Raw genomic sequence first — 26,921 nt, 5'->3', positions numbered from 1 at the left:
CCCACATAAAACAAACATTGCTTTTTCTTCTTAGCTTTGTTTTACAAGCTACATTATTTCCAGATGACGCTTGAGGGGCCTAGGAGTTTCAAGAATTAGATGCTTAAATAGACAGCTGCTTTCTATTTACCGTATAAATCAAGGATAAATCAAAGAAGAATCTAAATATTGGACTTCACTTAGCCCATTATGGAGCACAAACCAAGAAGGAAAAGAAGAAAGAAATCTAGAAATCTCCTCACCCAAATGCAAAGTTTAATTCTCATTGTTAAGACGAGAGAAAAACTCCTTGACATTCGCAGAATTCCAAGGCTCTGTAACACTAGCTCCGCACAGCAGGTAAATTTAACTGGATTGGTAAGGAGCCAGGAAAAGTCAGCGCTGATCAGGAACTCTCCCAGTACCACCAGGCTTGGTTACTGCAGACTTTTTATATATATATATATATAAAATATTTTTTTTTTTTACACACACATATATACCCACACAGAGCTCACTGCAGTCATATTCTTTACATTTTTCCCTTTGGACTGCCAACATGCATTTATTTCCATACCTTAACTAACACAGAAACAGCAGATTTTGGACAGGGCTTAAAGGATGGCTCTTCATATATTCCCAGGAGTACATCTGTAAACGTGAAAAGCCTAACACTACACTACATTGCTTCTATCACTGACAGAATTCCTCCACCATAAATTCCTCCACCATCGAAGGGCTGTTTAAGTGACAGTCCTATATATGAAATAATTGAAGATATCGGCACTAAGTGGGATTATTTTTAGAATTTTTCCTAACGGGTTTAAGCTTCATCTGGATAGAACAATGCATTTCTAATAGCCAAAATTTAGAAGGTTAAAAAAAAAGAAAAGTTAAACTGAAGTGAGTTTTAGAATTTTTCCTGGGTGGCTAGTGATCATCTTACCTACACGATTTTCTGTGAACATTATCCCATTAAAGCAGCTGAAGGCTGTTGGTAAAATCCCCATGGATGGTAGAGAGAAGAACTCCCAGCAGCGTGGGGTGCTCAGAACCGTGACCCCTACCCTGGGTGTTGAGTGATTCTCAAAACGTACTCCAAGGAGTTTTCATTTAACTACTAAGCCTTCACACCCACCACCAGTAAAACAAGAGTTTGGGTTCCCACTGCCATAATAACCCTTGCCCTTGGGTCGCATTAGGTGATGTTGAAATAAATTTAGAAACCAAATCAAAAGCTACGCATCCAAATACGTGCTGATGCATGCCAAAATATTTCTATCTAAAACTATCCCTACACTTGATTTTTATTTTGCTCAATTTTTGCATTAAGCAAATTTTTTTTATTATTCGGAACCTCTGACATAAGCTTGCCAAAATTCAAAATCTTCTCTCTCCTTCTCCACCCCCTCCCTCCCTAGAAATAGTTAAGGCGCATCCCTCGTTACCCGCTGCAGCGTAACAAGCGTTGAAGCGCTCGAAAATCACAGACAATGCTATGAAGTGCTTAAAAAGCAACCGTGTGGGTAGCTGGTAGCTCCAACAACAGGTCTGACGTGCAGCTTTCCAAGGGAAGTCAGCGTGCCTCCAGTTATGCTGTTAAGTATCTACCATTTATCAAATTACATTAGGCTGTAATAAAATTACAAAGAAAATCATTGATATGTTTAGTTAAGTAATTTGTCTTGATTTGAACTGAAAGAAGCAAAATTCTCAATTATTTTATTACCAGTTTTCTTGTGCGGTAAAAATTTTGGAAGATGTGCTTTCATTGAATGCAAGAAAGCCATAAAAAAAAAAAAACCAACCTGGATTTTTCCCGTTTCTTCAAGCCTGGAGATACTCGTGGACAAGGACAACTTGACCCAAGTGCGGTATTTCAAAACAGATCATCGCTACTATGAAAATAACGCTTAATAATAAAGCTTATTAAACAACTAGTAACCCAAGTAGCATAAGAATTGGTCTAACCAAGGATCCTGTCTCCAAAACGATGGTTTGATAACGGGGGGTTCTTCTCTTCTCACTGCTGGCTTCCCCATCCCACTCCTGAATCCCACCATATCGGCTAAAGTTTATCAGGAAAGGAAGAAGAAACCGGTCTAGCCTTAACAAATGAAACAACTCACTTTTTTCTTTTTTAAAGCTCAGAAAACCTCAACAAGGACAATATAAAAGCCGACCGGGTCAGTTCCTTATTCTAGTTCACAGCAAAATACCTGCAGCTTCGTTGGCTCACCAGAGACCTGACGGTAGTCCACAGCAGCTACTCACAACAAACCCCTGAGAAACATAGTAAAGGAGGATCCCACTATATTCTTACCACCATCAATAACCAGCAGCTCAGGGACCGTATATTAGGTCAAAACCTTAGGTTTTTCCAGTAATGAAAACAAATACAGGAGGACCACAACGACTCCTCGAGCACGCAGAAATTAAGAGATGCTCTTAATCTCCATTTGCTCCCTTTGTGCGTACGCGTTACGGTACGGGCACGCTGTGCCACAGCGCCTCTCCGGCATACGATGTTCACATGGACAGGGCTCAATTCAAGATCACTGATGCTGCCTTTTTCCTTCCATATCCTTCCTGGCCCTAAGAAGGAACACAGACTATATACCATAATTTGGTTTTCGAAGTCTAGGACTCACAAATGAGTAGAAAGGCTCAAGACAAGACCTTGAATAATTTTATGTATGACTTAACCTTTGTGACCTAGGTACCATGCAAATTCACTTTTGGATTGCACAACACAGTAAGAAAAAAAAAAATTATAAATTAAATGAATTAAATAAATTAAAAAAAGAATTAAAATAATGAGAAATACATTTTTAAAACACATTTGACCGATCTGAATGAAACCTATGAAGAGAATAGCCTACTAAGCAATCTTCCTCCTGTCTAGACATAAACCTGGGCAAAGCAGGCAATCTCAGCATCCTCCCGTTCTTTAGCTCCGCACTGGGATACAGCGGTAGAACGGGCTTCAGGACTTCAGACGCTTAAGTTATCTCAGTTCCTAGATTCCTCTCTCTTCTTACAGACAACATAAACACGGGCTTTCAGAAGCAGAGTATGCTGAAGTGAATGAAATCTGGCCTCAATTTTTATTTAGTCAACTGCCTATGCCTCAGATTGAGCCGGAACATGAGCAATTTGGAGGAAAAAAAAAAAGAGCCATGCATAGAAGTACACATTCTTTCAAAATACAGGCAATGAACTTCAGCGATTTTACTCTGTCCTTCAGCAATCTTTCCAACTGCTGTCCTTCTCCCCTCCCTACATCATACCAACAACAAAAGGGAAGACCTTCGGTGAAGTAGCTACGTCTCTGGGCTGCACTCCAGAACACTTCCCCAGCACTGCTCCATAAACTGCATTTCTCAGCTGTCTCCATCTGTAAGGGGATAACTGTGCACAGTGGGCACCTTGGGTCTTCCCTTAGCTGCAGCATATAGTTCGCATCCAGTAAGTTAAAAAGAAGTCCAAAAAAAAAATCTATAAAATAGTTTTCAAGCACCAAATTCATACACACACTGAAATATATACCTATATATACACCCCCACATATATGTAAATACATGCCTATGCGTGTGCACAAATATATATTTATTTATATGTGTCCTTCTACAAATATATGTGTGTGTCATGCCGTTTTCTTTCCTCTGAACAGTGGGGATGGTAACTTGTTTGTCTAGGGAAGAAAATACAATAAATCACAAATCTTTTCATAAATCACAGAATGGTTTGGGTTGGACAGGACCTTTAAAGGTCATCTAGTCCAGCCCCCCTGCAGTGAGCAGGGACATCTTCACCTGAATATCAATATCCTCCTGCTGACAACAGGCCACATACAACTGCAGTCCCTGCATTAAGGATAGAAGTCAGCGTTAAAAATTTCAGCCCTCACCTCTACGCGTCCGAAGATGCTTGACAGCTCTTTAACCAAGACCCCACAACGTCTCAGAGGTTAGTTTCAAAACACACAGCCTTTAGCAGCATATGGAGCCCCTGTGCCCATAAACCCTCTCCCAGATGCTCACTCCAACCCCTCTGGGCTGTGATACTGCATGTTATGCAGAACTATCTCATGATATGACATATGATGTGGTATGATAGAATCACGGAATCACTAAGGTTGTAAAGGACCTGTAAGATCATGAAGTCCAACCACCAACCCAACCCCACCATGCCCACTAAACCATGTCCCACAGTGCCACGTCCACACGTTCCTTGAACACCTCCAGTGAGGGTGACTCCACCACCTCCCTGGGCAGCCTCTTCCAGTGCTTCACCACTCTCTCAGTAAAGAATTTTTTCCTAATATCCAGCCTGAACCTCCCCTGGGCAACTTGAGGCAATTTCCTCTCATCCCATCAAGGACGATACATAGGATATATCTCAGATATGAAAAGCCATCACCTCCACCAAAGCAGCCTCCCTTTGCCCTGGAAGCCAACGAAAGCACCACAGCTCTCCGGGACAGCTCAGTAAGGAGCCACGAGACCACAGGAGGAATTTGAACACGGAGCTGTCTAACTGTTTAAGCTGGAACCTGGCATGACACCGGGGTTAAGCACCTCTGAGAAATACGGCTCTAAGAGCCTTACCAATCACAACACTCAGAAATGCTCAATGCATCCAAAATAACCACAGTCCTCACAACTGTGGAAGCCCCTACACCACCAGCCCCTATTCCTTGAGAAGTAAACCCATGGGCAACCAAAATCCTCTCCAAGGTGTCTGAAGTCGTGGGGGCTTTCACTTGTTCACGTCCACGCAGATGAAAGAGCCTTATCCAGCTTGTGCATCACCTTCCCCAGCAAACAGAAGTGGGATCTCCTGCTCTTTAACCACAAACTAACTTGAGGGGGTTCTTGCTGAAACGTTTCAAGTTCCAAAAATTAAAGGTCAGATAGCAATTTCTGGGAGGGAAATCAAAAGCCCTAAACCCGCAGGTGTCGTAAGGAGCTCCACATGAATTAGGGCATGGGAAGACAGCAGGAATACACAGGAAAAACCTGCAAGGGATTCATTTGCTCTATAAACCCGCATGTCTCTGAATAACAAAATGCCTCTAGTTTGTATGGTACGTGGTACGTGTCAGCAAGAATAACTACAAGATGCAGGTTAAGAAAGCCGGTTAGTTAAATTAAATTTAAGTCATTAAACTGTTGTATCAAATTATCTTTTTAGGTACTTTTATACTTAATGTTAGAGTAATATGATAGTACAGTCTCAGGCAGGCATGTCCTGGAACGTGTATTAACACTGAAAATAAAACAGTTGTTACATTTTCATCCTCAAAAATCCAGAGCAACTGATAAATCAACTTTTTATTTATTTTTTTTTTTTACACAGCATTGCAGTGAGAGTTCAAATGAGTACAAACCAAAGATACTTCAGTAGTACAAAGATATTATTCAAGTCCTTGCAAGACCTTGTCTTCTTGTACCGAAACTAGAGATTTTCCAACAAGCCGTGCAATTAAATTACAAAATTGTTGCCTATTTGTGGGTATTGGCTCAGTAAACTGAAGAGGACTTTAGGTCTCCATGTGTTCAGAACATACCAATTTGCCCCATGACTGCAGTACTCCCCCAAAGGCTCACTGGGAATTGTTTTCAATCATTTTTAGGCATTTTAACATATGGCAGATGCCAAAGCCCCGTTCTTAAAAATAATGTTTTTAACTGTACAATTTAAATATCCTGAAATACAAATGGCTTGAAAATTGCAAGCTGACAGGGTACAGTAAGTCTCTTAGCTATGAATAGCTGCGGTTTTGTTCTGCCATTTGTACGTGTAATTTTTTTTTTTTTTGAAAGACGTTGCAGACATGACATCATTCATACAGGTTCCTGTACTTGGGGGTCAGTGGTTGCTTAGCGCTCACACATTTTGATAAATCTTTGCAAATTTAGGGATGTACGACTTCTATTTTGAAGCGCCTACTAAAACATTAAGTTCGATACTCACATAATCAGGAAGTGGAGAGTCATTTGAACCGAGGGAACCTCTTAAGGACTGCGTGGCTTGCTCCAGCACTTTGTTGTGTTTTTTAGACAACAAAGAAAATAAACTGGAAGGGGGGAAAAAAGGAAAAAAAATATTAAAATAACTTCACAATAACATCCTGAAATAGTTAGCCTATCTGGTCAGAAAACATCTTTTATTATTACAGACACAAAGTTGAATAAATAATTTTTAGTATGCAATGCACAATAGGTATAGGATTTATTGATTTATTTAACATCTGGGCTAAGCAACAGCAGAATTTGAATTAGAAATATTCTACACAATAGATGATGTGAAGAACATCATATGTTCATGGTTAAATTCTTAAAAGTCAAACTGTAACAGAAGGAATGGTATACGTGCAAATTTTAGTACATAACCAGTATGTTTGCTAAAACGCAATTTTTAAGTGGAGCACCCCATGCAATATATCCTTAAGCATCTTGTGTACTACTCATTTCAATAACCTAATTGCTTAGTACAGGAAGAATCCAAATACATGACAGAAGCTTTGGGTATTTGGACACTGAGTTTTTGCATTTTACTAGTATATATTTGTTTCAAATTTATTTTAGCTTAAGTCAAGGAATAAAGCATTACCTTAGCTTTATAAATAAACTGTGAAATCAGTGCTCCATATACATACAAATACACATTTTTTTCATGCGTTTTAAAAAAAAAAAAACCACGGCAATGACACTCACAGAATCACTAAGGTTGGAAAAGACCTGTAAGATCATCAAGTCCAACCATCACCCCAACCCCACCATGCCCACTAAACCATGTCCCACAGTGCCATGTCCACACGTTCCTTGAACACCTCCAGGGATGGTGACTCCACCACCTCCCTGGGCAGCCTGTTCCAATGACAGGCTTTCAAGTCAAGCTGACAAGGCTTTCAGTGAAGAATTTTTTCCTAATATCCAGCCTGAACCTCCCCTGGGGCAACTTGAGGCCATTTCCTCTTGTCCTATTGCTTGTCACTTGGGAGAAGAGACCAACACCCACCTCTCTGCAACCCCCTTTCAGGTAGTTGTAGAGAGCGATGAGGTCTCCCCTCAGCCTCCTCTTCTCCAGACTGAACAACCCCAGTTCCCTCAGCTGCTCCTCATCAGACTTGTGCTCCAGACCCCTCACCAGCTCCGTCGCCCTTCTCTGGACACACTCCAGCACCTCAATGTCCTTCTTGTAGTGAGGGGCCCAAACTTGAAGACAGGATTCGACGTACGGCCTCACCAGGGCCGAGTACAGGGGCACGATCACCTCCCTATTCCTGCTGCCACACTGTTTCTGATACAGGCCAGGATGCCGTTGGCCTTCTTGGCCACCTGGGCACACTGCTGGCTCATCTTCAGCCGGCTGTCGGCCAACACCCCCAGGTCCTTTTCCACCGGGCAGCTTTCCAGCCACTCGTCCCCAAGCCTGTAGTATAGCATGGGGTGGTTGTGACCCAAGTGCAGGACCCGGAGGCTGGTATAACCCAATATGTAAGGAGAATGTAACTTGACTGCAAAGGTGGCAGAAGAGATGAGAGACGTAAGCAGAAGCAGTGGACAAAGGCCACCAGCTAGTGCTCAGCAGCTTCAAGGAGTCAGATACTTCTGTAAAGCCGCTCGATACCTCAAACAGGGCTTTCAACTCACAGAAAACCCACCTTCCCTCCTCCCCATCTTGGTATAGGTCACATGTTTGAAGGCTTTTGGTGTTTAAAAACATTCTTCTGGCTTCTTTTTGGAGCATTACAAGGCTCCAGTCAGGCTCTCCTAGGATGTTGGTCCTTCGAGGGTAAAGAAGCTGCCTTGACAAATAAGCACTAACAAAATTCACTGATGCCTGAGCAAGCTGCTCTTGGAGTTAGTTACACTTGTTGATGGGACAAGGAGCAGTGGCAGTCTTGTTCACCAGATCATTTAGAAAATATTAAAGCCAGTTTAGTAATTAAAAAAATTAGTGGCAAAAGTCTGCCTCAGTGTTACATTCTAGATAGTCTCTATTTCTTGGAACTGGAGGACAGCTTCAGTGCTCGGAGGCATGTGCTTGGAAAGCTTTTCTGCCTCAAGAAACGATGCTCAGCATTTGAAGAAGTCCTTAATTTTTTTACTTAAAATATATCATTGATATTGTACCCTTCACAGACGGTAGGAGTAGATTCCTCGGAGTATCAGTGCTTATCCCCTTGTTGTTAGTCAAGAGCCTCAGGAAAAGGCTTCTCCAACACTTCTCACCACCAGAAGGAATTAGTTACGCTTCTCGAGCCCAAATCTTGCCTCTCGAGAGCCAACTCAATAAATTCCATCATTTCCCAACACCTCTTCAGTCAGACATTTCTTAGAACAGATTAACAGCTTCCTTTTAAGGGCAATCTTCGCCGCACTTAAGGCATCTAATTAACCCGTGTGAGAGCCCCTGGGTAGGTTGTTCCATCCGCACAGTTCAGCCCCAGCACAAGGAACGGGCTCGAGATGGCACGGCTGAAACCAGGGGCGGTACCGCAGCTGCCCGACTCCCGGTCCCACCAGGACACTATCGCTGGGGCGGTGATAATCGCACCTGGACTGACATGGCAAGAACGTCGGATGAGATTACAAGACCTCCGTGGTGGTTACGAGGGTTGAGAACAGTTGGTGTTTTCAGGATAACACAATATATTTGACATCATGAAAACTGGAATCTTATTTTTCACTTCGTGCTATCCAACAGACCCTCGACAAAACGTGTCATTCCTGGGACCAAATGCCAACCTCCCGCTAATTCACAGCTATTAGTCAAAACCACTAGAACATCCCCTGTGAAAAAGGGAAGAAGCAACACAGAAATAAGATACATTAGTAGGCTTTCCACCTTTTTCCCCTCCCATAATCTGGTATTGTATTCACCAACTGAAGTTTTTGTTCAAATCAAAATTTGTATTTGCAAACTGGTCGTTGGTCTGAAACAGCAGCGCTACTTTTCGAATCGTTGGTATTTTTGAAGGCTCAGATTTCAGAGATACTGTCATCAGCACCATCTAGTGCTGCGGAGACAGAATAATCGGTTAAAACCAACCTGGTGATGCTTATGGGGGGGTGCGGAGCAAGAACAGGTTAAATCTGGTGTCTGTCTACTTCAGAAGATACTGATAATTTCACAAAGAGGAAGAATTTGGAATAAAAAGGGTTTCCAACTAGTAGATTCTTCTCCAAAATACGTAAAGCATTTTGGCTATAAAGGAAATTTAAATATAAACAAAGAAGTGGGATCAGGATTTTGAAAAGTGCGTTTATTCAATAGACGTGAAGAAGAAAACGCGCATACGTTGGTATTCCATGTGGAATTGGAATAGCAAAAGAGCAAATTTATTTTCTCTGACAGAAATGTAGGGAACCGGGAAAAAGAAGGTGAAAGGAAAAGGATGGGAGACTATTTCTTTATATCCTTTTTTTTTTAAGGAAGCAAAAATAAGGAAAATAATTAAGTGTAACATAACTAAACTAGAGTGCTTGTTTATGGTATAAGCAAGCCCTTGGTGGCTGATTTCTATTTCCAAAGCAGCAGCGAGGGGGGACGCTCTATTATACGTTGTCTTTGGCAGCGGGGCTTCCCCTTGCAAAATTTTGCTTTCCTGCCACAGCTCATCACCTTTGCACCTGTGCTGAGACGCTTCTTTGTGGTATCCACAGTTCTCTTCTTCATAAATTGGTTATCCTTCTCAAAGAACCATCCCTTAGAGGAGCATGAGGGCAGGGACACGTAGGCAGGAATTTTTCATACTGAGAATAAAAATGTATAGAACTGCACCCCGAGCGAACTCAAAGAGCTCCACAGAAACACTACAACTAAACAGAAAAAATTAAGGCCAGATACTGTGATTAACAGATGAATTTGGAGCTCCGAAGGAAGTAGCATTGCCTCCCAAAATGATGTAAAACTTCACTGCCAACTAATTCACTTCTTATTGCGCCTCCACCTCTGAAAACCGCCTTGATAAATATCACCTTAATTTTTAAAGTATCAGAACAGATTTAGTTACAATCCTCAAAAGGCATTTGCATGAAATTGAGCTCGTAAAAATCTTTTATCATCGACAAACACTGCCTTCTAAAGGAGATGCTCGATTCTGCAACAGTCACATCTTCAGTGTCTGTAAGGTTTTGGGGTTCATATTGATTTTTAAGGCACGGATAATGCAATTAAAAAAGGCAACAATATTTTACAACGAGGTTGTTCCAATCCCCACAGCAAGATACAAGAGACAAGTACCAATTCATGCAGAGGTCAAAATTAAGACTGTCTCCCAAATTTCCTTCATGTGTCTTAGTCACACTTCTGTTTTTGCCCCACTAAAAATCAAGTTGAAATCAAATTGAAAAATATGTATAACATGTGGTCACGGAGGGCAGCCTGCACAGGTTGACAAGAATACAGCGTTTTCTACCAGAATAATTTTCCTCTTTCTTCCATTCTTCTCCATCGACTGTCAGACAGACTATGGAGCTCAACAGCCCTGTGATCTCACCCATCATGGACCTTTTATAACAATACCATGTTCAGAACACTGAAAGTGTGTTAGTAACTCAGCCCAGCTCATAGTCACAGAAGTACTTTATGGTCCAATATTTACCAAGCAAAATAATAGGTTGGAATACTAGCAAGATGAAATAACAACTGGCATCTACTACAGCTCATCAAACCATGGATGAGCTCAACCAACGAGGAAGACTCAAGTCTCAAATTTCTGATTTTATAGGAATTGTGAAAGCATTGGTTTCTTAACTCCCTCCACACAGATGAAGCATTTCTTTTTAATTTAACTCAAGGCTGAACCTCAATCAATAAAGAAATGATTACAGACTAAACAGTAATGGTTGCTTAAATACAAGTGATCTGATTATGTGTTACTTGCACACACAATAAAATTCAAACCAGTAATATATGAACTTAATGCTTTCAAAAAGCCAATTCCACAAAGCCTGTGGATCAAAAAAAAAAAAGCCAATAATGGGAACTCATTTAACAACTTTCTTCTTGGTCCACCAAAAATCACAAGCCAACAGTCATGGAAAAAGAAAAAAAAGGCTTCTGCAAGTCGTGCAGAAAGTCTGATTTATAGCAGATTGAAACAGCTTATGAAGTATACTTCTCACATACAAAAAATGAATGTATAAAATGGAACTTGTATAACTAAAAAATTGGGAAAAAAGATAAGGGAATTAAAATTAGAAGTAGAAAGTAAATCCAAAATTAGAATTTGTAAAAAACTGGAGTTTCTGAAAGCTTTGGACAACAAGAAGGAAAGGTACCTGTGCACTTTATTTTAAGAAAGTAAATAGGATGACCCAAGATAATGACATGCTGCTTAATCCTGAGCATAATTATGGAAACAGCTACCGTGAGACTCATTCAAAGGATCACCAGGATAGAAAACCAGACCTTGTCAAGCACACTCAGGCCTTTTTTCAATGAGACTAGAAATAAGATAAAGCATGATAGTACCCCTGTTGTAACAGGCTTCTACGCGTCATTTATAGGACTTTGTTACACATGGGATTTTTTTATAAAGAAACGCAAATGATAAAAACCAACATGACATGCACTACATGAACTGAAAATCAGACATCTGAACAGTCTGAAAAAATCTTCAAATCCAAATCTTGAAATAAGTTTTCTTCATATGGCCAAACAGGAATGTGTTCTTGGCCTTTCCAAATGCCAATAGCTTTTTAACATTTGCTATAGCTACCGAAATACTTTCAACAATACAAAGATGATAAATAAGACAATGTGGATCATTGATACACATCAACGATAAAGAAATATTATGGTTAAACTTTGCAAATGGCACATTCATTCCAGGAGTGCCAAATAAAGAGAAAAGGACATTTTTATTAAATTTTTCTTTATCTTTCAAGTTGGACACAAAATAAACCTGTGATTTAACGCAGCCAAACTCGAATTTAGCAGCAAAGAATCCAAGCTGCTGCCCAAGTGTGAAGGATCTTGCCCTGGGAGCAGCAACTAAAGACCACCAGACCAACAAACAGCTGCCCATAACGCAATAAAGCTGTCGAAAGAGTAACTGTCTTCGGTATTAACAAAAATATCCAGCAAAGTTTTGCTCTATGAAACCTGCCACTGGTATCCTGCCTGCAGATTTCACAACGATGGTTTGAAAACGCAAAGGTTCAGAGAAGAATCAGGATATTAATTATTAAACTGGAAAACACACCTCTCCATGAAACGCTCAAGACGTTATTTCATGGATTTGAGAAAAGATGAAAGGGTGAGTTGACCAAAATACAAAAATATGCCCTTGGAGAAAAGAAGTTTATTTACGGAGGATCCTTCAAGCTATTTTAAGGAAAAAAAAGTTATCGAAACAGAAACTAAAGCACTGTGGCATGGGCACAGCTCTCTTACGAAGGTTGCTGAAACCAGGCTTGAGGCGCAATAAATTCCTCTTTACACTGTCACAGCTACAGCAGAGAGGAGAGAAAAATCTGGGGGAAAGAAAGAGAATGTCAATACCAAGTGTATCAGTTGAGCTTAGACCGATGCTAAGACACAAAGAAAGAGATGGAAGCCTGAGAGAAAGGGGCACTATTGGAGAGTGGGAGAAAAACTGAGCACGTTAGCAGAGGAAGGTCAGATCGACTTATACGACAGAAAAAAGGAATAAGGACTGGACTTCTCCCAGTCCAAATCACTCGTGAGCTTCTCAAGGAGAAAAATTGTCAATTATCTGAATATTTAAAAACACGGAATTACTTGAGAACTAAAGCGCTGGTCAATATAATTTATGTGAAGTTTGGAAATTCAGATGCTCTAAATCATTCCTCCTCGCTCTCCTAGTTCAGAAGTATACTGCAAATAAGCTGAACAGCACACAAGCACAAAACACTATCTGGTGATGGAAAAAAACCAGTTCCACGGATCAAAAAATTCGATGATGAATGTTCTCAAACAATTCAGCAATACTCCGTGCTGTTTCTTCTCTCTGCTCTCATATACATGCCAAATGTACTATTGTTCTCAAATTTAAAGAATTAAATATAAGCCCTAAACACCGAAACCATGTTATGCAAATACTCCTTAAACAATAGGATTTTACAATGCTTGCATGAACACCACAAACATATTAGGAAAAAACTCCTTTATATAGCAAGCTCTAAAAATATCTTCATTTTGAAACCTGACGTCTACAAGTTAAAACCATACCTTAATTCCTGTATATGTAAGGAACACTTCTTGGTTCTGACCTATTTTTTAATGGAATACAGCAGAAGAGAGAGTGCTATGGCACGAGAACTCTACTCGTGTACCGGGTAAGATGCCTGCACAGACAATTCCGTGGATCGCTCATCTGCTTGAATAACGGTTCACGCATGGCCACACGAGAGGTGACATCAAACCAAACGCACCGTGCTGTTTCACATGACATATAATGGCTGTATGGCGAGTCCTACGCGGGGGGACTGGTTGCACGCAAGGGCAGTAGGGGCAGTTGAGCAGCCTTTCTGCGGGCGATGGCGAAGTGCTCTGTAAGCACTTAAGGAACCAGGCCCTGGGAGAAATCCATTTAGCATGAATAAGGGCAGAAAAATCACTAAGTCCCCTAATGCCCATGTCTACTGAAGAGCCCTTGAGGCATTTCGCATTTGAATTATCCAAGCTGTAATGGCACATAAATAGAAATAACGAGAGAGAATAGCCGTGGAGAACTCCAAGGGCTATCCGGGGCAGTTGACTCCACGGAGGGACACTGCTCTTATTTACTTGAGCCCAACTCTAATGCCTGGGAGACATTTAGGATCCCAGGAAAGAGAAGCTAAGTCATTAAGATATCAAATTGCTAATGAGAACATAAGAATGTCCTTTCCATCTTTCTTTCTAATCTTGTAAAGTGAAGCGTGACCAACTTCTGCTGAATAAAGCTTTGCTATATTCACTATTAGGTCCATCTGGCTTGTGGAGATGATGTGAAACCAAGAGACTTAGGGTGTGCAGTCTCCACAAAGATCACGTATGCAAAGAAAATGGTTTGTATGGGCATCACTGACGGACTTAATTCACCAAAGAGTGTTTAAAGGATCAGGGAATGAAAAGGGCTTCTCCCAGGGAGCAAAAGGTCCACACGAGGCTGGTATTGCCATGTTCTGGCTTTGCTGGTCGGTGATCAGACTTTGTTTGACTTTTCTTGTCTAGTGCCTTCTCAAAAATGTAAGTTTGTGTCCCCTTGGAAACAGGCTGCACGCCTCAGCTGCCTGCTACTTCAGGGCAAATCCCAAAGCATCACAAATGATTTTAATGCAACCTGGGTAAACAACTGATTTCTACCCCATCTTCCTGTTAAACGGCAAGCATTACAGATCGTTCTTTTAATTCTACAGTCCTGAACTTGCTCATAATAAATTAAGTACTTCAAGATATCTTTAGTTCATGACAAAAGCTTCTCATTAATTTTAAAGAGCATTCTTTTATCTGCCGCTGCTTACATATGACGAGATCTGTAATTCACGTGCTATAAAGACATTCCAAATTCTGTCAGCTGAGGAAATTTTCTTACTAATAAAAGCAGAAAACCCACACAGTCACCATACACTTGTGGCAAAAGTACATAAGGAAATTCAGAAGCAACTTAGAACAACTAACGAAGGCTTTGCATTAACAAACAGGATTTCCTGTTAAAAAGAAATTGAAAAGACAAAGAGACTAGAAAAAACATGGAAGCAAGGAATCTGATGTGGTGAGACAAAAGTAAATATTTACAAAACCCGCAAGTTTAATGTGCAGAAAGCGGGAAACGTATTTTTCAACTGAAGGCATAAATTGTTAGGCAGCTCATGGCCACTTTCCAACAAACGTTGGGAAATTGATGCTCCTATCGCTAGAGAAGTAAAAGGCACAGAAAGCAGTAAAATCCTTCCATTGCATCTTGGTACAGATAATTTCATGCCCCTTTTGTCCGGCATGCCAAATAACAAACATCCTTGTAATTCCACTTAAAGGATAGAGTGAGGCGAGGATGAGGAGCACCACCTAGAAACACCACCTTCCTAACTCCACGTCGTATTAAAGTATAAACTCAATAACCAGGCGGCGATCTACTACAGACGTAGCCCCCCGTGCAAATCTGCTCTATTTTTCTCTAACCGAGAGAGTGGCAAAACTAAATTCAGGAAGGCTTAGAGCTATGCGGGAAAATGTATGCAGTCCAGGATAAACAGAGTACATGTTTGTAAAGCTCAGACTAATTATAAAGTTTATTCTGAGCTAAATATCCCTGAATCTGCCTTAGGAGTCTCAAGGCATGAATGTAATTCCTTTCAATGTTCCCTGTGTTTGTCCTATTAATATTTTATCAGAAAATTGAATGGGCAGCAGGGTCCACAATACTTCCATTTCATCCACTTGCTCTTAATTCAATAGGATAAGTGTTTCATAGCTGCTGAGAGAAGACATTTGTCTTGAATTAGGACAAAACTCTGTGGGTGAGAATCAGAGGAAATTGCTGGAGAAAGCAGCCTGAGCAAAACTCCCACCCAAAAACCCAAAGACAGACTCTGAACAATGAAACACCACCACGAAAATTAAAAAGACGTCGCTGCCACGCAATCCAAGGTCCAAATCCCTATCCTTTGAGCAGCTTTTATTTGGCGTGGCTTTGCTCAAACACGCTGGGTGTGCGTGTACATATGTATTTATACGTATTTGGGTCATTGCTACGCTTATAAAGAAAATTGCTGTGCTTCTCTGTACGCACTCTGACAGGAAAGAATCTGGATCCATGGTAGGAGTTAACAGACTCATTCCATATGCAGATGACAGGGTATGTGCGTTGCTAACAGCCCTCTTTAGACTAAGGCTTAAGCCAAACATGAGTCTTGAACCGTGCTTCCGTCACCAAGAGGCCTCACCGCTGGCATCGCACATCACCCGCACCCCGTCCTTACAGCAACCCCGCTCAGTGCGGGTTCAGCTTTTCAGTGCCCGGCCAGGGTTGAAATGAATCGCTCGTTGAATTCTCCCTTGAACCTTGGAAATAATATCATGGCTTTGACCTAACTTCATAAAACCGAGTTGCAATATTGAAGCAGCAGAATAAGAAACAAGCTGCTAGGAGGACACATCATGGTGCTGTAGACAGATAGTATTAGTTTTGTCTCATGCCTTCATTTCCTTTTCCCCACCCTTCTTCTTCTTCAAAGCCCTGTCCTAAAAGTCTCTTTGCCATTCTTGCTCCACAGGAATGAGTTTTATTGTTTTCCTCATGCACTGACCTTCTCTTCGGTCGGGTGTCCTTCCTGATCACATCCTCCTCCCCTCCACAGTGATCCTAGCAGTGTCCCACCAATGGTCACGGAAAGCCTCCACGTGCCTCTCCCTAATCACTGCTAGCGACCTAAAACCTCTGAAATTTTAACAAACTGGAAATATTTGTGGAGGAAATAAAGAAAATCAGTTGGACCTATCAGGACTCTACAGTAAAGCTATTGCTAAGGACCTTAGAGAAATGACCAAAAACTCAAACCAGACATAGGTCTCACCGCTAAGACATGCTCCCAAACGTATTGCTGGATGCAAGGATTGTCTCTTGCATAACAATGAGGTCATTTCTAGACTTCTAAAACGCCACAAGGAAAGAACATTTGAAAGATAATGCATTTGTATATGTAGATACCTTCTATAACTGTTCATAATGGCTAGTAACTTTTTTCAAATCCACATCCATAAACACTTTGTATTTTCTTTGTGAGTATTTGCGAACCACTGAGAAACTGTTATGAGTACCACAGGATCTTAAAAAAAAATAAAAAAATCACTAATTAAGGAAATGAATTTTTTTTTGTCTTCCGGACAGAGTTTAGATGGCACGTATTCAGCGCGCCCTGAGGCCACGCAGGGAATAAAGACGATGTAAAAAACCAAAGCAGTGAATAATACTACATTCAGAACAAAAAACAATGCATAATCACTTTAATTAAAGATTGTGTTTTTGCTTTTGAAACAAAAGATGCTGAATTAAAGCTTCACAGACAACCTTAATCTGTTATTTCCTAAACTTCAAGTGAAATTTCAACATTGATCAAGGCTTTTTTTTTTTCTATGCAGCAAGCGTGTAAAACATTCTATATTGACTTGGGTGTATTACAACCTTCTTCAGCAGAGTACCTCCGTTCATGCTGCGTTAGTGATTTTGGCTCAAAAATCTAGTTATAACTGTATTTCCAGGCATGAAAAAAATTTATAGTTTGAGTTGCACTACTAAAAAGCCAACGGCAGAGCAGCAGTTTGTTCATTCCCCTCCAGTTTCACCAGGCAGTTATTCAGAAGGATGTTCCTTCTTGATACACCAACTGCAATTCCCAAGGCACGTGTATTCAAACGAGCCAATACAGAATTTCTAGGCAATTTTCGAATTTTACTTAGGCATTCCTTTCTGAATAAATCATGTTGGACATGAAATACATTGAAAGGAATCGAGAAGAGAGCTTTCTAATTAAAAGCGTATGGTGCTTTATCATGAACTCAAAATTCACACTACAATATTTGGCGTAACATAAATGTATGCACATACGTACAGATACACACACACACTTCCTCCAAGAGAGATATTTGTTGGAAATATTACTTCTGTCTGCAAATAGCACTGACATGCAGGTATACATACTTTGAAAGAGACTGAAATGCTTAAAAATTTGTGAAGGTACTACTACTTGAAAAAAGGAAAAATGCAGGATAATGTCAAATAAAGTAATATATTAAATACTTTTCAACACCAGGACTAAGATTAAGTTTAATGTGTATTACTAAACCTTTCCTACAAAAGCATAACAACACTGTACTTCAAAAATAAATATCACAAGTAAAAATTGTCTACATCCTTCATCGTAACGTCAACAATCCCCTCTGCTGAATTTCTGTGGATTTATGTACCTAGCTATAAACCTGCAAAATGTAGCCAGTCATAAATAAACCTATTCCCAAAGGAAAATTCATGTCAAAATAGATAGAAAATAAAAAATAGGTCTTTTCATCCTGGAAAACATCCGTGTCATCGTAAGAAAACATTTATCAAGAACCCTGATTTTTTTTTTTTTTTTTTAAGGGATGTTAATATCCAGTCAGAATCCAACAGCAGTGGATGCTAAACAAAACAAGGGATAATGAAGCATTTCGTAAGAGTTCAATTCGCTATGGAAAAAGCTACAGTTAATGACCCACACAGAGGTTAATTTGGCTTTAGGAAGCCCCAGCCTGCCCTTGCCCAGTTCAGCACAACCACTGCGCCAAGGTCCTGGGAAGCCAGCCCACAACATTTTCTTAATTCCTGTTATTCAACTTTCTTGCCTTATTTTCATTATTTCTTTCTTCTTAGTAGCTAGAGCCCCTCAACAGCACCCATGCCCATTCGTACGGATGTGTTAGAAATAATGCCAGGGCCTTTCATCTGCTTCCTTTCCCATGAGTCTTTATTACGAACAGTAAAGCTGCCCTTCCTAAAATTGCATCCTAAATTTGGAGAGTTCAGTGATTTTTCTCCCCTGTGTTCTACGGCTCTTAAAAAAAAACGTAAAAGGGAAAAACGACCTGTGCAAATACAGAGCAAGGCCCTGTAACGGTTACAAACGCAGCTCCCGAGTATGGCATATCCGTATCAAGAACATAACGTGGTCTTCAGCATCTACAGAAGAATTTTAGAAATGTATTACAGCCAGTTTAAACCACTTGTCATTGCAAGAAGATGGCAGTTTTGGAATGGATCATCTGGAAGCCTTGAAGGAAGGAAAAATGTTTGGAGTACTGAATTTGCCCAGCTTTTGTCTCCATCACCAGTACCACTCTCCCAAAAGACAAATGCGTGCAATAAAAATCACAGCGGCTCACAGCAGCGGCTTGTGAGCATCCTGAAGGAGCTCTGTCTTCGACTGTCCCTTCATCTTTTATAAAAATACTTCCCGTATTTAGCAAAAAGCATGTCTTACCCATGTTTCATAATCCAACCTTGACAGAGCTAAAATGTATTCACATTTCTTCGGTGTATTCTGCCCGTCAGGGTTTTTTAAATTTTGTTCTTCGGTTAAAAAAGGTGTTACAGACGTTACCATTAAGATTTAGAATGATTACATGGGCATGAAGAGCCCTTATGGAAGAGAAAGCAGATTTTATTTTAGGTAACACTTCAAAGTTATTGTTCGTTACTTTTTCAGTAGGAAAAAGGTCATTGTTTCCCACATACGCTGGCATCCTAAATTACCTCATTCACTGCTGAACTTGTCATTCTGAAGAGAGGTTATTTTATTGCCTTCAGACAAATACACACAAGCCTTGGGATTGGTGGGAAGAGTGATACAGACTTGATTTCATGATTCATTCCAGCATACTTGCAGTTGTGCAATATTTTTCCATCTTGAAAACCAACGTGATATATTTTTAAGTCCCAGTTCCTCAAGTTGCACAGTAATTAAATTTACATTGTCTTCAATTTATTTGGAAATTAACCTCATTCCCACAGAGAAAAGTGGTTGTGCTTTTGCGCTTTACCTCCCACTCAGTTTTATACATCTTACTCCCCTGTGTAATTCTCTCTGCCTCTATCAATTCAAAAATCCTCCCAAATTCCTGAAAAAATGCCCTCCCCAAAATGTACTTTTTAAAAGACAAAACTCTGATGTTCCAGGTCATTCTCTGTTTTTCCCAAAGCAAAGAAAACAGTTCCAAGAACAGAATTAGCGTGATGATAAAGCAAACAACAACAGTTTTCTATTCTATACTGTACAAAAAGCAAGTACAACCCTTATGGGATGGAATGTAATGCTCCTCCACCTTGGGAAACAAAGGACAAAGCTGGAGCATGGGGCTAAACACAAACTGTATTTCAGTGGGATGGTCAGAAGAGACAAAACATGCCTTTCTAGGCACATACAAATATCCTTCCGAATTTAAATTTATCCAGGTGACAACCAACGGCGTGGAAAGATGAGTTTTCACAACGCTGCTGGTGTAATCTGGATTAATCTGAGGCCAAAACTATTCTGGAAAAGCAATTTGGAAATGGGATCAACTACATAAACAGTATAGAGGCTCTCAAAAGTACAATCAAGATAATCATGGTTATTGTCAAATTAAGGCAAGCTGTGACAAACTGATGAAGGAGAGGCTGGAGGAGTGGACAGGGAGGTGGACAGAAAGCTGGCTGAACGGATGGGTTCAGAGAGCTACGGTCGGCAGCAGGAAGCCCAGCGGGAGGCCGGTCACGAGCAGCGTACCCCGGGTGTTGGTTCTGGGGCCAATGCGCTCTAACATCTTCATGAATGACCTGGCTGATGGGGCAAAGTGCACCCCCGGCAAGTTTGCAGGTGATACAGAGCTGGGAGGAGAGGCTGATGCACCAGACGGTCGGGCTGCTATTCAGAGGGACCTGGGCAGGCTGGAGAAACGGGCCAACCGAAACCTTGTGAAGCTCAACCAAGGGAAACGTCAGATCCTGCACGTCGAGGGCCGACCAGCAGGACCTAGGGGTCCCGGTGGACGCCTCACGGCAAAGAAAGCCAACGTGCCGTTGGGCTGCATTAGGCAGAGAGTTGGCAGCCCATCAAGGGAGGTGATCCGTCCTCTCCGCTCAGCACTGGGGAAGCCTTACCCGGAGTGCTGGACTCCCCAGTAATAGAGACATGCACATACTGGAGCGAGTCCAGCAAAGAGCCACAAAGAGGATTACGTGATTGGAGCATCTGACATGCAAAGAGGGGCTGAGAGACCTAGGACTGATGAGTCTGGAGAAGAAAAGGCTCAAGGGGATCTCAGTGAGTACAAACATCTGATGGGAGGGTGTAAAGATGTTGGAGCCAGACTCAGTGGTGCCCAGCAAAAGGACAAAAGGAAACGGGCACAAATTGAAATACAGGCAATGGCATTTAAACATAAGACAAAAAAGCAGGTTACCCAGAGAGTTTGTGGAGTCACCATCCTTAGAGATATTAAAAATCAACTGGACCCAGACCTGCGCAACCAGCTCCACAGTCTCCAGAGGTCCCTTCCAACCTGAGCCACTCGGGGACTCCCTGAAATCACCACGACCATGGCTAAACATTTATCACAGTTGCAATAAACAGCAAAACGCAAGGACAACTGCCTGCTGGAAACAAACACCGAATCAATGTAGAAACTTTGGCAAAGCCACAACTGTACCATAAAGCACTTTGGGAAATATAGGAAATATATTTTAGGGTAAAATCCTGCAGTAGCAAGAGGATGGCTTGGTGATTAATTAGAAGAATGCAGCATCAGAAAGATCTGATGTTATTTATTTATTTTTAGGTTTTTCATAATCACCCTTTTTTAATTTCTGCTGGGTGAACCCCACATTGAAAGCCATTCCAAGGACTTGCATCTTCTTGCAACGTGGAGAAAAGTAAAATATCTATGTTGAGTTCTCTTAAAACTGTTCTGCAAAACTGAGGAGCAATCACAGCAGAGTTCACAGTAAAAATAATTTAAGAAAGTGCAGCTCTTTGTAGGACCGTGCCCTACCAAACACATACCAAGAGCTTTAGTGGTGTCTAACAGTCAGTAGGGGAGAGGTTCACCTTCAGTTGGGTAGAGGTTGCTCCAAGGTTCACTTCTCAGAGGAAGGCCACTAAGCTGGACTGCACTTCAATCCATGCAAGCTTGCAAAATGTAAGGTTGGATTTTCCACCAACTGGAAGTCAAAAAAACCTATCCCTCTGTTCCTGACACTAACGTTGGCCTGACGGATCACATCTCTTATCCCACCTACAAAACTGGATTCTCCGCTTGCATAAAATGTTTTGATAACTAATAAGGTACACAGATGAGCTGTGATACTGCATGTTACGCACCTAGAAGTATTTAAAGTTACTGAGTACGTGAGGCAGGAACATTAAATGAAAACTTTAAAATCTTCTTTCATTAGTGTACATGTATTGAACTAGTTTTCAGCTAGGCTGACGCCCCAGAAAACTTTTCCAGCATTTAGAAGAAAAGCCAAACGCTAATCACTGTCCTGGAGGTTACACTGGGGCTGCAGGATTAGTCATCTTTGGAAACCAGTTGTGGTTGTTCTTATTTTCCTCTCCCACTGCTTTTTCTGATCTGTGGCTGGTGCAGTGGGAGCATTCTCATCAATGTTTTCTCACAAATTCGGCTTACAAACACGAAAGAACAAAAACACTTAAGAATAGCTCACAGCTCTCAACCCCTACATCCTGCTGTAGAGTGGGGATCCAAAAATCTCCTTACACAACTGAAATCAAACCTTTGGAGGATTAGAATAAAAACCTGACTAACTTCCCCCCCCCCTTTTTTTTCCCCACCTCTGTATTTCTTGGTCAAATAGGCTGTGGTGAGGAATGGCGATACCAAAATGTGAAATAGAAATGACAGTTCCTGCGGTTGGATGTTCTCATTAGAAGCTAGAAATGAAAAGACCAGAAGAAATAGTTCTTACAGGGTTACTAATTCTGCAAAACTGGAATGTTTTGGGTCATTTAGACCAGTATGAATGGATCCGGGTGCAAATTTGCAAGTCTCTAGCAGCTACACCTCCGTTAAGCAAGTTGGCAATGTTCCCTGTTCCCTCCATCCAGCTCCTTTCCCCCCCGCCCTACCTGGGCAACCTCCGTGTCCCCCCGGGGAGCCCGGCCACGTCTGCGGGACTCAGCAACTTGGGGGCTCTGCCTTCGCTGCAACGTGCTTACAACACCTCACTGGTGGCACTTGCCTCTTTGCTGGAGAATCGCTAATTTAAATTGAACGACTGGACAGCTGAGAGACCTCCCAGAACGACTCCAAAAGGAGAAGTATGAGGATGACACTTCTAATCACTTATATTGTTAATCAAATATTAAATAAAGAAGATTATTTTTTTTTTTTTTTAACTTTTCTGCACTGATGCTACTTGGAGCTGCAGCTCATTAGGAAAAGGAAAACTCTCAGGTATTTTCAGTGAGCAGTTCCACCCTGTGGCTCCTGTGCAGAACATCACCGCAACACATATCACAACATCTGCTTTACAACAGTCTGGGCTTACTGAGAAAAATCCGGGTTTTACTATGCGAGGTTTATCTCTTGGACTCATCACTTTTAAACTAACATACCATTAATTATCCTGAAGTCAGCCAGTACGTGTAGAACAACTAGGTGTGCTTGCACAATCAGCCCAAAATCAGCCCACACGCCTTATGCACAATCTCCCACTAACCAAATTACATTTCAAGTGAAAGCCACCTACGACGTTAAGAGTATGTTGCAAGTTTTTCTTTTTTTCTTTTTTCTTTTTTAACTGCACTATCGATTCTTGGGTTTATTGATTAAAAATTACTGCTGAACTAAAATTTTATATATTTTATAGAGTGGGATACTTCATGTGCAACCTTAAAAGCCAATGTCTCATCTTATACGTGAACAACATAAATCACTTGTTGCTTCTGTTCTTCAGAGTCCGTTGCCAAAACTTCATTCATCACCACTATTCATAGGCATGATTTGAATCCCCTAATCACCGGCATCTCTGTCTCCAAGAGATATCTGCAAAGTTATTTGCTCCACCATCCTTCCAGGGTACTTGTAAATCATTTGTTACTCAGGTTTGCAAAGTTCTTTGATATATTTTAGTACTTAAGGCACTACTGCCAGTTCCAGGTTAGACTGGATATTAGGAAAAATTTCTTCACTGAGAGAGCGGTGAAGCACTGGAAGAGGCTGCCCAGGGAGGTGGTGGAGTCACCATCACTGGAGGTGTTCAAGGAACGTGTGGACGTGGCACTGCGGGACATGGTTTAGTGGGTGTGGTGGGGTTGGGTTGATGGTTGGACTTGACGATCTTACAGGTCTTCTCCAACCTTAATAATTCTCTGATTCTGTGATCCACGTGTACAGATTAAACATTCAGTTCTCAATTCATTGCAAGATGTAGATACTCCTTACTATTTAAAAGGAAAAAAGTATACATTTTAATACTTAACTTCAGGCATTCTGGTTGGAACATCTTAATCAATTGTGATAATTCTAGCTGCAGTCTGTACTTTCCACTAGTTTCATCTGAACATAATGAGCCCTGGAATCACAGCTACAGTCTGTTGATTTGCAATGAGAGATCCTGATGAAGAGGACTTCTGCTTAAGCCAAAATGTAGCTTTAGTGAGAATCTGTGCTTTAATTTGACAAATTGGAAGATGTTTTGAATCAGTAACATATGTTCTTTATTTTCTAACTGAATAATTTTCTATATTTAGGCAATAAATACACATAATTACACATAGGGTGGCCAGCAGGAGTAGGGAGGTGATCGTGCCCCTGTACTCAGCACTGGTGAGGCCACACCTCGAATCCTGTGTTCAGTTTTGGGCCCCTCACTCCAAGAAGGACATTGAGGTGGTGGAGCATGTCCAGAGAAGGGCGACGGAGCTGGTGAGGGGTCTGGAGCACAAGTCTGATGAGGAGCGGCTGAGGGAGCTGGGGTTGTTCAGTCTGGAGAAGAGGAGGCTGAGGGGAGACCTCATCGCTCTCTACAACTGCCTGAAAGGGGGTTGTGGTGAGGTGGGTGTTGGTCTCTTCTCCCAAGTGACTAGCAACAGGACAAGAGGAAACGGCCTCAAGTTGCCCCAGGGGAGGTTTAGACTGGATATTAGGAAAAATTTCTTTACTGAGAGAGTGGTGAAGCGTTGGAACAGGCTGCCCAGGGAGGTGGTGGAGTCACCATCACTGGAGGTGTTCAAGGAACATGTGGACATGGCACTGCGGGACATGGTTTAGTGGGCATGGTGGGGTTGGGTTGATGGTTGGACTTGATGATCTTACAGGTCTTTTCCAACCTTAGTGATTCCGTGATTTCACTAAGTTGCCTTCACTAGCCAAAGTTCATGCAATGCTGTCTGGGAAACCAAAAGAGGTAACAGTGCATCACGTAGATGGACGAAACAAAGAATACCCACACTGCGTGCTCCATGCTGCCGGTGACAGTGACTTATCAAAGCTGCTGGAGAGGTGATGTTCTGCATCCTAGGGAGGTCAGCAGATACTACAGAGGAGCTGAACCTCATTAAGGCTTTTTGGTCTAAGCTGAAGATTGGCTTACATGAGCATAAATCCTTTTGCTTTCAGCTATAAACTATTAAACTGTATTCAGTCTGACATTCATTTTATTAGCATTCTCCTGAACTCTTCAGGCAAGCTATAGAATATTTCTCTTTTTAGTCTCCAAACAATAGCTTATTTACATACTTATAAAAGAATAAGACACCCTCCCCAGTCCTGACTAATTGCCAGACATTACGTATGAACACAAAACCCCCGGACTCTGAACATACTGCTACAATGGAAATGTGTGAAAGTAATTTTGTTCCAATTTCATCTCATGGGAACATGGGCTCATAAGCATTCAATTAAAAATAATTCCATCTGATCGAGATGTGTTTTAGTTTTACATGCTAATGTGGTAGAAAGCGTCTAGATCATGTCTGTGATAAATTTTTACCAGGGTGGGAGGCATAAAGACTATTATATAGAAAGAACGTAGCTCTTGCCATTTCTCCTTTTCCATTTAATTTTTTTGTGCATGAGAAAGTAGCATTTTGGCAACCTGTGCTGTTTTGTACTATTTGGGTCAGATCACCTGGGGGATAGTACCTGGGAAGATTGCATTTGTAACGGGAAAAATCTAAATCAAAACGCAGCCTTTGAAAGAAATCCGTAAGACAAACAAAACAACAAAATCCGGCGTGGCAATCTGCCTGTAACTCCGATATTTAATGCCAAAAGAAGCCACTTTGATCAGCACGTCTGACACAAGCCATAGGAATTCCCTCAGCTGCTTCCTCCTTCAAGTCCAATAGCTGCGGCTGGACTTGGACCTATCTTTTAGGAAAACATCCAATATCATTTAAAAATTCCGATCTTGGGAAATCCAGAGCCCTTGTTAAACTATTCCAGTGAATCACCCAGCGTGTAAAAAAAGACGAACCAGTCTCAATTGGTTTTGCTTCAATTTCCAGCTACTGGAGTGCATTATATTTTTGCATACTAAAGGGCCCCTTATTACAGAATTTATTTACCCTTTATCTCCCAAATCATTTCAGAGTAAACTCATAAATCTGCACTAGGGTACTTCCAAGTCCTTTCAAAGTCAATGCTACCTGGACCTCTTATCCCGAGAGCGGGACCTACGTACATGAAATTCTACCGGCTCTATGAAAATACACCTTGCTGGCTTCAGGCTTAGACGGTTAATTTTGGTATCAGCAATCTTTCCCCTTCATTGATCACTGCTTCCCTAAAAACTACTCTCGAGTCGTTATTTTAAGTAGGGCAGGAGTTAATGAACCAACGCGCAAGGGTTTCCACTAGACGTGCACCCACAGTTGACGAGCATCCCGTTAAACTGCATTTTGAGACCGACAAGCGAGGCAATTTTTCACCCACTGAATAGCCACAGCATTGATTTTCTATCTCACTGGTTTCTTGATCGATATGCTGGGCAGTACGAAGACAAATAATTTGTAATAGAATTATTTATAAATAATTCCCCTCTGCCAAGTCACTCAATGTTGAGAGTAAAATGATCCTTCCATAATAAAACACCCCAACGCTTCAATAAAATTACCAGCAACTGACTAAAAATCCCAATCAAAAAGCAAGAAAATATTAAATTAGATTCATTCAACAGACCTCTGACCATTTTTTATTTTATTTTCCCTCCCCCCACAGGAAAATAATTAAATGAGCTGGATTTCAGGGAAATGTTCCACTCCACCACAGTGGCCAAAGAAAAAGCCTCATCTCCTGACCTGTGATCCCAGATTGGGAACTGGGTCCACACAAAACATCTCGAGTGGAAGCTCAGAGAACAGAGTTTCCATAAAGTCTTACAGGCTGCTCTATAGAAATCCCAGCATACCGGTATTGCCAACCCAGCCTGCACCCTCAAA

General features: G+C 41.3%; 1 protein-coding gene across 2 annotated transcripts in view; it reads right to left on the bottom strand.

Annotated features, from left to right (window-relative positions):
- DYM (dymeclin) overlaps nucleotides 1-26,921 on the bottom strand; it is a 227,020-nt gene that overhangs the window by 62,101 nt on the left and 137,998 nt on the right. For both annotated transcript variants that reach the window (XM_059833367.1, XM_059833368.1), the window contains one exon: nucleotides 5,959-6,061. In XM_059833367.1, coding sequence (XP_059689350.1) covers nucleotides 5,959-6,061 — 103 coding nt within the window. The remainder of the gene's footprint in view (nucleotides 1-5,958; nucleotides 6,062-26,921) is intronic.

This window comes from Gavia stellata, chromosome Z (assembly GCF_030936135.1).
Source record: "Gavia stellata isolate bGavSte3 chromosome Z, bGavSte3.hap2, whole genome shotgun sequence".
NCBI classification, from domain to species: Eukaryota; Metazoa; Chordata; class Aves; order Gaviiformes; family Gaviidae; genus Gavia; species Gavia stellata.
Note: the sequence above shows the minus strand (reverse complement) of the source record. Positions and strands in the feature narration are given on the sequence as shown.